Source organism: Oryctolagus cuniculus, chromosome 1, assembly GCF_964237555.1.
Source record: "Oryctolagus cuniculus chromosome 1, mOryCun1.1, whole genome shotgun sequence".
NCBI lineage: Eukaryota > Metazoa > Chordata > Mammalia > Lagomorpha > Leporidae > Oryctolagus > Oryctolagus cuniculus.
The window spans coordinates 226,815,394-226,825,025 of record NC_091432.1 but is presented as its reverse complement, the minus strand read 5'-3'; the positions used below and the strand labels follow the sequence as shown (position 1 = coordinate 226,825,025).

Genomic DNA, 9,632 nt, shown 5'->3' with positions numbered 1-9,632 from the left:
GTCAGGTGAGAGACCTGGATTGAGTTCTCAGCTCCTGACTTTGGCTTGGTCCAGCCCCTGCCATTCCGGACATTTGGGGAGTGAACCAGAGATGGCAGCTTTCTATCTATCTATCTCAAATTTTAAAAAATTTTAAAACTGTCTCAAGGGTGGATGTTGTAGCACACCAGGTTAAGCCACCACTTGGGACACCCACATCCTATTTCAAAGTGCCTGGTACAAGTGATTGGGAGTCAGTGGGTGATTCCGTTTAGGAGACCTCAATGGGGTTCCTGGCTCCTGGCTTCAGCCTGGCCCAGCCCTGGCTCACTGTGGGCATTTGGGGAGTGACCCAGCATATAGGTGATGCCTTTTTTTTTTTTTTTTTTTGTCGTTCTTTGAAATAAATAAATAAATCTTAAAAAAAAAAAGCTTCTCTAGACCTTTAACATTTATATAAGATAAATTAGCAAAATGACAAGTTCAAATTTGTTCTAAATTTACAAATATGTTGGAAAAAGTTATATGAGAAACTCTGGAAGACCAAATCTTGTTTTAGCTCAAATTACCATTGTTTGGAAGGAAAAAAAAAAAAAGAGTACTGCAAGCCTTGGAAAACGTGGCTCAAGGCAATCAAACGTTTATGAATTTCATTCAGTTACTTCTCAGGGTGGGGAGCATCCAGCCCACAGCCCTAGAAGGCCCGTGAAGTCGTTCGGTCTGGCCCTGCGACGGCAACCGCAGGTGGGACTCAAAACTCCGTACATCTATCACAGGCTAATTTTTAAACTGATCATTTGATATGTCCCATGAATGATGTTATAAATACCCAAGTGGCCCTTGGCAGAGAAAAGGTTCCCACCCTTGCTGTTACTGCCCATAAACAGCTGACAGGATTAAGACTTTGTCTTCCTACAATCACAGAAGAAGCTTGTTTTTGTCACTATGGAGTACATTTAATAAGTTCTACCAATAAACACAAAAACTTTACAATCCAGGTAAGATTTTTAAATACAATTTTTAAATTGTATGTGGGACTCTCACTGGACAGAATCCCCTGATCCCCCATCATCCCAGAACTCTGAGAGATGAGTTATGAAGGATACTGCTAGATAACTAACTCATGTACAGTCCTGACACCTGCCGACTAGAAACGAAGCTGTCACTGAGTGTATCCCTCCAGAATATAAAAATGGGAGCTTGAATATATTAAAAAGAAATCAATGAAAGTCTTGTCGGGATCTGGCTTTAACAAACGATTTTAATACAAGCTCTGTACTTAAGGCTGTGTAACCTTGTGAAGACGACTTAATGCCTGTTTTCGGTCTCAGTAGATGGGATGTGATGAACCAATTAAAAACACAGCTGGCGGGGCGGGCATCTGGCTTAGAGGTTAAGCTCCTGCTGGACGTGCCCGGGTTCCAGTCCAGCTCTGCTCTGGATTCCAATTGGCTGCGAATGCAAACCCCTGCCACTCACCGTGGGAGCCAGGGCTTCCGCCTTGCCCAGCCCCAGCAGTTGCCTACTTCGGGGGAGTGAACCAGGGGATGAGAGCTCTTTGAAATAAAAAAAAATTCAGTGAATTTGGAAACTTCGAAAATAAATACATTTCGCTTATCGCTGGAAGCTGAGCAGATGCATGCATATAGTCAGTTTACTCTTTTGCTGTTCAAATCACAGTAAAAGTCTAATGAAGGCGTATTTCCGTCGTCGAGGTGTTTTGTCCCAAAGTAGGACCCGTAGCCTCTCCCCCCGTCACGGAGGTGCTGCTTCTGATTGGCCAGCGTGTGTCCGCGTGACGCAAGGAGGCTATCCCATTGGCTCTCGCAGTCGGGACTCCGCCGGCTTCTCTCTTCAGGGCACCGACCCACTTCTCTTCCTGTAAGTGAGCTTTCCCTTCCTTCCGGTGCCTGGAGCTGCTACCTCAGGGATCCAGACGGAGCCAGGCGGGTAACTACCCTGGGGTGAGCCGGGAGGAAACTGCGGGCGGACGGTTGGCGAGCCCGGGAGGGCCTGCCTTGCCTTCCTGCCCCCTCGACCCTCACGCTCGGCACAGCTGCCCGGCCACCTCCCCTTGTAGCAGCTCGCCGCTCCCTGCCGGGGCTCTCCCGGTGGCCCCTCCCGCGCCTCTGCGGGCCCACCTCCCTAGCGCGCTTTCGGCTGGCTCCGCCCACTCAGGCACTCTACTATGCGGCTCCGCCCCTTGCATGCTCCCCTCCGCAGGTTCTGCCTCAGCAAGCTCGCTTCCCCTCAGGCCCCGCCTCCACCCGCTCGCTCCTCCGTCGGCCCCGCCCCGCCCGCTGGCCCCGCCCGCTGGCCCCTCCTACTCGTGCAGGCCCCGCCTCCACCCCGCCCCTTTGCCTGCTGCCTGGCACCTCCGCATTCTTTAGGCTGGTTTTGTGCAGCCCGTCTAGCTACCCCATCCTCCCTGGCCCTGTCGCCTGTGCAACCCTCTCCCCCTCTGACTGTCGGGGTCCCCAGAGCCCCTTCGGAACCTTGCAGCCTCTGTACGGGTGTACTGTGCTGGGCGGCGGGGCTGGACACTAGCTGTGGGAGGCCCCCACACGGGCACTGTGCGGGTCTTAGCGAAGGCTGCACAGAACCGACATGCTTAGGGGGAAGTGCGTGCCGATTGACCGCTCCTGCTCTGTCCTTAAGCCCTACCTCTTCCCGGGATGTCCCTGGCTGTCCTACCTATGGCCCCTCTTTTATTGATTGATTGATTGATTGATAGGCAGAGTTAGAGAGAGAGAGAGACAGAGAGAAAGGTCTTCCTTCCATTGATTCACCCCTCCAAATGACCGCTACGGCCGGAAAGCTGCGCTGATCCAAAGCCAGGAGCCAGGTGCTTCCTCCTGGTCTCTCTTGTGGGTGCAGGGCCCAAGCACTTGGGCCATCCTCCACTGCCCTCCTGGGCCACAGCAGAGAGCTGGACTGGAAGAGGGGCAACTGGGACAGAATCTGGCGCCCCAACCGGGACTAGAACCCGGTGTGCCGGCACCGCAGGTGGAGGATTAGCCTCATGAGCCGCAGCTCAGGCCAATGGCCCCTCTTTTAACCAGTCAGAATGGGGGGGGGGGGGGCTCTGTGTGCTGGCTGGGAGGATGGAAGCCAGGTACAGAGACAGTAACTCAGCATCGTGCCTTTGATGGTTCCTCAAGTTTTCCCTGAGAATCCTTACCCAGGTTTTCAGTTGCCAGCAGTCTTGGCAGGCAAACTAAAAGCATAGGTAAAGCCATCAGTCTGTAAAGTCGATTCCAGCCAGCCAAGTGTAGGCAGTAATTCAGCTCAGAGGCAGGATCCCTGGGGTCTGGGCCCAGCTCCACTGTTTGCTCTGAAGGTGGGAAAAGGAACTTGCTTTATTGAGCCTGAAATTTTACCTTCTAATAAGAGAGCACCGTATAATGTGCAGAAATGATATAAGCAGTGGAAGGTGGTCCAAGTGTTGGGCCCTGCTACCCGTGTGGGAGACTCAGAGGGAGCTCCTGGCTCCTGGCCCTGGCATGGCAGCCCTGGCCATTGAGGCCATTTGAGGAGTGAACCAGTCAATAGAAGATTTCTCTCTTTCTCTCTAATTCTGCCTTTCAAATAAATTTTAAAAAATCTTTTTTTAAAAAAGCATAATAGGCCGGCGCCACGGCTCACTAGGCTAATCCTCTGCCTTGCGGCGCCGCACACCAGGTTCTAGTCCCGGTCGGGGCACCGGATTCTGTCCCGGTTGCCCCTCTTCCAGGCCAGCTCTCTGCTGTGGCCAGGGAGTGCAGTGGAGGATGGCCCAAGTCCTTGGGCCCTGCACCCCATGGGAGACCAGGATAAGTACCTGGCTCCTGCCATCGGATCAGCGTGGTGCGCTGGCTGCAGCGCGCCTGCCGCGGTGGCCATTGGAGGGTGAACCAACGGCAAAAGGAAGACCTTTCTCTCTGTCTCTCTCTCTCTCTCACTGTCCACTCTGCCTGTCAAAAAATAAATAAATAAAAATAAAAAAAAATAAAAAAAGCATAATAAATCCTAGTGTCCTAGATCAGGTAGGAGTTTATAGATTGTGCTTTTATTTAATTCTTAAAAATTTTATTTATTCGTGGGGCAGAAAGATATCTTTCATCTACTGGTTCACTCCCGAAATGCCAGCAACTGCTAGGGTTGGATCAGACCAAAGCCAGGAGCCTGGAATTCAGTCGTGGTCTCCCACGTGAGTAACAGGGGCTTAGTTCCTTGAGCCATCAACGGCTGTCCCCCAGGATGCACGTGGCGGGTTACGAGAGTTGGCAGCGCAGCTGGGACTCAAACCCAGGTACTCGGATATGATTTATGTGTGCCCCAAGTGGTGGCTTAACTCTGACACCAAACACCCACCCCAGATTCTGTCTGCTTTTCAAAAAGTCACTGTTAGGGTCCTGTAAGTTCTAGGGTCTCAGCACAAGCGAGTACCCTGTGCTTCCCATCGCTGTTGATCCGGTTCCAGCCGGCTGAGAGTCTGATATGTTGCCCCCTTCCAGGCGCCATGACAACTCTGGATGACAAGTTGCTGGGGGAGAAATTGCAGTACTACTACAGCAGCAGTGAGGACGAGGACAGTGACCATGAGGACAAGGACGGGGGCAGGGGTGCCCCAGCCAGCAGTTCCATGACAGCAGAGGCCGAGCCGGCAGGGGAAGGCATCTCCGTTAACACAGGTATGGCAAAGCCCTGAGCTCTGGAACAGGCTTAACAACATCTATTAAATATGCATCAATCCAGGTGTCATCACTTCTTGCCAGCTCCAGGCCCATATCCAGAGTAATGTGGTGTTATGATTTCATTTTGTATGCCTCAGCCTTTTTGCTGCACAAAGCAAATGTGTGTTTATAGCAGCATGGTAGTGAGCAGACTGGCCTGGGATTGGATCTTGATTCTCATATTAATAATTGTTTGATGTCCCATAAATCTTAAATATGAGTATACTGGTGGTATAAATTCATAGATATGACACATTGTCAAATTGATGTCTGTTCAGGGGGTACTGTAGTTCAACTAGCAATATGATATTTCTCCATACCTGTGTCTTCCTACTGTGTTATCAGACTTCTGCTCTTTACCATCCTGGTAGGTGACAAATAGTATTTTTTTTAAGGTTTATTTTATTTATTTGAAAGGCTGAATTACAGAGAGAGAGGAAGAGAGAGAGAGAGAGAGGTCTTTCATCTGCTGGTTCACTCCCCAAATGGCTGCAATGGCTGGGGCTGGGTAATGCTGAAGCCAGGAGCCAGGAGCTTCTTCCAGGTCTCCCACGTGGATGTAGGGGCCCAAGGACTTGGGCCATCCTCTGTGCTTTCCCAGGCCACAGCAGAGAGCTGGATCAGAAGTGGAGCAACCTCCGTATGGGATGCTGACACTACAGGTGGCGGCTTTACCCCCTACGCCACAGTGCCAGCCCCTAGTAATTTTTTTAAAACCTAACATATTTGGAATTTTTTCATGGCAGAAATTATAGAGCTGCCTCAGTTTGTGTAAGTGTTGCTTTCCAAGTATTTTCCTTTGAGCAGATGAATATTGATTGATTGATTTAACTCAGCTTGCAACAGCTGAGCGCAGGCTTGGCTGTGTGCATTGTTGTGTGTGGCCCTCGCTGACCTGCGGCGGAGTGCACAGAAGCCCAGTGTTCGCTGTGCAGTAGACGGAGCAGGCTTCGGGCAGGTGGGAGCTGGGATGTCATTCTTGGTAGCTGCTCACACCCTCGCTCGCCCCACTCAGGTCCTAAAGGCGTGATCAACGACTGGCGCCGCTTCAAGCAGCTGGAGACCGAGCAAAGGGAGGAGCAGTGCCGGGAGATGGAGCGGCTGATCAAGAAGCTGTCCATGACCTGCAGGTCCCATCTGGACGAAGAGGAGGAGCGACAGAGAGAGAAGGACCTCCAGGAGAAGATGAGCAGCAAGGTAACGGGCAGAAGCGAGGCCGCTCTGGCCGTGAGGGCTGGGGTTCGCGATTCCGGAGGGACAGGTGGTTGATTTGGCCTCGGGGAAGCTTTGCGGAGCCGAATCAAGATGAGGGCACACCTGGGTCTGAGTCTCAGCTCTGCTTCTGGTGCCCACGGGAAAGGGTCTCTTTCTAACCCTCCACGGGGTACACGAGGTTGCCATCTCACTCCCCCGACACTCCTCTGCACAGGGCTGTGTGGGGAGAAGGCCCAGCCAAAACACTCCGGATATGTCATTTCCCATCTGTGACTGAGCTTTGACCTCAGGCCAGAAATGGCCGTCTGAGAGTGGTGGTGTCAACCCCATTTTAGAGGGGATGAAAGCAGTGCTGACCGGGGCAGGGTGACCAGGGCAGGGCGTCCCGAGTTAGGATTCTGATAGAGTTTCTTGTTTGCGTGATACTCTTCTGTTTTGTCTGAAGCCCGTTCTTGAGAATTTATTCTCAGAGGTTTGCAGCGAGATTCCTCGTGCCTTCTTACCTTCTCAGCATTCAAGGGACTCTGTGCCCTCTGACCTTGGACGAGGCCAGGAGTGCCTGAGCATTCAGCTGTGACTGAGCTCAAGTATCAGCCCAGATCAGGGCGCACACGAGAGGATTGAGCCAGGAGCCGGTCACCTTGGCCGGGGGGATGAGTTCAGGATGGTAGACTGAGGCACAAGCTGTGACTGGTCGGAGGGAGCCACCCTGGTATTCTGGGAAGAAAACGGGCGGTAAGTGTAGCAGTGCCCTCAGAGTGGCGTGGGCAGTGATAGAAACCCCACTGGTCTGAATCTAATGAGATGCCCAACTCACTGGCCCTAATCTATATAGGATTAGGCAGAGCTAGGGGTTGCTACAGGAGCAGGGAGAAGGAAGATGCTTTTGTAACTTAACTGGGCCTCTTGCTGATGTTGAGGCCAAAGACCAGAGTAAAGCCGCGGTCACGTGGGTCAGTCCTGGGAGAGGCAGCCCCCATCCCGCTGTTACCTGCGGCGGAACAGAACTGGAAACTGCCTAATGTCAGAGGAGTGGCCGAGCCAAACAGAACACGTTATGTATAATTTTGTGAAAATGTGGAAACACGAGGGAATAGTTATAAAAAAGCAGGTGACAGCCTAATTGGATGAGAGAAAATAAGCTACGGGGGCTACAAGGCTGGATTTTAAAAATCTAGTTTGAGTCCGGGTCTTACACTCAGTATTTGTGTGAACTCGTGCAAATAGTGTTAAATCTTGGGATCTCACTGATTTAAAAAAGAAACAGCAAAAACCGGAGGTGGTGAGAGTCCCTTCCCGATGGGGCTGTCCTGAGGATCCAGTGAGACAGGGTGGACGTAAAGCACTTAGCACGGTGCCCAGCGTGCATTGCCCGTTCCCGGGAGTGTGCCGCGCCGGTCCTCGTGCTCACCTGCCGGCCCGCCTGCAGATGACCCTGAAGGAGTTCGCGGTGATGAACGAGGACCAGGACGACGAAGCATTTCTGCAGCAGTACCGGAAGCAGAGGATGGAGGAGATGCGGCGGCAGCTGCACCGGGGGCCCCAGTTCAAGCAGGTTTTTGAGATCCCCAGCGGAGAAGGGTTTTTAGACATGATCGACAAAGAGCAGAAAAGCACCCTCATCATGGTGCACATTTACGAGGACGGCGTCCCCGGGACGGAGGCCATGCACGGCTGCATGATCTGCCTGGCCGGGGAGTACCCGGCCGTGAAGTTCTGCCGGGTGCGGAGCTCGGTCATCGGGGCCAGCAGTCGGTTCACCAGGAACGCGCTCCCAGCCCTGCTCATCTACAAGGGAGGCGAGCTGATCGGCAACTTCGTTCGTGTCACCGACCAGCTGGGGGAAGACTTCTTCGCCGTGGACCTGGAGGCTTTTCTGCAGGAGTTTGGGTTACTCCCGGAGAAGGAAGTGCTGCTGCTGACGGCTGTGCGTGACTCTGCCACCTGCCACAGCGAGGACAGTGACCTGGAAATAGATTGAGCTGGCGGTCGGCGTGCGTGGACTGCTCGCTGCCAGGGCCGGAAGGCAGGCGTCTCGTCTGGTTTTGTTCCTTTGTGTGTCTGCGGGTTCCTCGGCTTTGTCGTCCCTCTTCTTGTGTGCAAAGCCTAAAAATTCTCAGATTCAGCCGGAGTGCTGGATCACCTCGTAGTTAGCAATAAAGTGGCTGCAGACTGTATAAACAGGAAGCCGGGCTTCTGAGCTGTTTACTTAAGATTCTCCAGACTGTTTGCAGTCTGAAGCCCGCGTCCTGCCCTGCCGCTCCCTAGGTAGCGTGTTGCTTGCAACGTAAATAGTGCATTTCCTTGGTCCAGTGGTGGTACACTGTATCTACTTGTAGTCAGATCCACCGCCCTTCAGAAGGCAGTTGGATTTTTCCCCTTGACCTTCTCCACCAGGGTCTTGTTTGAGTTTCCAGACAGCGCATTTTCGCCCCATCACGAGGTCCTGCTCCGGAGAAAGGACCCCTGCTGACCGCTCAGACACTCAGGCTGGGGTGGAATTGGAACGTCTCTCTCTCTCTCTTTATATTTAGCAAGATAACTTTATGTTTAATGTAGGCTTCTTAAAAACTTTTTTGTTGTTTTGTGCTTGTCGGAAAAATAAGGTATTTTCTATGTATATACAGACATTCTGTGTTTGCTTTGTTTTTAAACAAAACACCGGGATCATTCTAAACATACTGTTTTATAGTGTGGTCAGGCTGTGTTTCGTGTCAGTAAATTTAGTCTCCTGCAGCATTTTTTAAATTGCTATTGCTGTTCCATTGTATAGAGGTGCTGTCATTGGTTTGGTGGTTGTCTCTTAAAAAGAGAGTCAGCAGATGCTTATTTTTATTACCAAAGTAATAGATATTAACTGGGGGAAAGGTATAAAAATTAAGCTAAAAAGAGATTTAAAGAGCCATACAATATCACCAACCAAAATAAATCCCTGTTACAATTTCTATATGTATCGAGTCTTTTTTTTCCATGTATTTATAATAATAGTTGTCATTTGAGTTTTTTTCTTTTGTTTCTTTAAAAATATACATTCTAGGGTCAGGGAAAAATGTAATCTAAAATTAAATATTAGCTTTTAAAATCCACGGTTTCAGTTTTCCTGGCCATTCGGGGAGTGACTACCTGCACAAGAGTCTTGATAATATCTGTTGTGTTTCATCGCCAGAAAGAAAATGTGCAGTGTCTTTGTCTAAGAAATCTCTCTGTGGAAAGTGTGGAAGGTGGGGCTGGAGCCGTGGTGCAGCGGGTTAAGCTGCTGTCTGCAGCGCCGGCACCCCATGTGGGCGCTGGTTGGAGTTCCAGCTGCTCCTCTTCCGATCCAGCTCCCTGCTGTGGCCTGGGAAAGCAGCAGAGGGTGGCCCAAGTGCTTGGGCCCTTGTACCCACATGGGACACCCAGAAGAAGCTCCTGGCTCCTGGCTCTGCCCTGGCTGCTCAGCCATTTGGAAGTAAACCGGCAGATGGAAGACTTCTCTCTCTCTCTCTCTCTAACCAGGACTTTCAAATAAATAAAATAAATCTTTAAAAATGTGGAAAGTACAGAAAATTATTAGAAGCAGAGATAAACTGTTGTCAATGTCATAGTTGGTTTCCTCTTAGTCTCTTTTTGGTGGTTTTAGTAACACTCAGAGCTTTTTGAATCTGGTTCTATGCTCTGCTTTACTTAATATTATACCATAAACACTTTGACATGTTGTAAAAACTCTAAATAAATAATTCTCGA

The 9,632-nt window shown here is 50.8% G+C and overlaps 1 protein-coding gene across 4 annotated transcripts; it reads left to right on the top strand.

Moving 5' to 3' along the window:
- Positions 1-1,794: 1,794 nt before the first annotated feature.
- On the top strand, positions 1,795-8,854 carry PDCL (phosducin like). 4 transcript variants are annotated; one of them, XM_002720483.5, is made up of 4 exons: positions 1,795-1,925; positions 4,476-4,652; positions 5,710-5,891; positions 7,339-8,854. In XM_002720483.5, exons 2-4 carry the CDS (start codon positions 4,481-4,483, stop codon positions 7,888-7,890), a joined length of 906 nt encoding a protein of 301 aa, XP_002720529.1. In that variant the 5' UTR covers positions 1,795-1,925; positions 4,476-4,480; the 3' UTR covers positions 7,891-8,854. The 4 variants fall into 4 exon arrangements, with proteins under 4 accessions (XP_002720529.1, XP_008271582.1, XP_008271583.1 ...); XM_008273360.4 differs by having other exon boundaries at positions 1,799-1,929; XM_008273361.4 differs by having other exon boundaries at positions 1,799-1,943.
- Positions 8,855-9,632: the final 778 nt, after the last annotated feature.

What these genes read in the sequence shown, in the direction of transcription:
- PDCL (XM_002720483.5), top strand. Translation starts at nt 4,481, where the DNA reads ATGACAACTCTGGATGACAAGTTGCTGGGGGAGAAATTGCAGTACTAC. An exon ending in AGGCATCTCCGTTAACACAG is followed by an intron (nt 4,653 to 5,709) that starts GTATGGCAAAGC and finishes CGCCCCACTCAG; the next exon opens with GTCCTAAAGGCGTGATCAAC. An exon ending in AGGAGAAGATGAGCAGCAAG is followed by an intron (nt 5,892 to 7,338) that starts GTAACGGGCAGA and finishes GCCCGCCTGCAG; the next exon opens with ATGACCCTGAAGGAGTTCGC.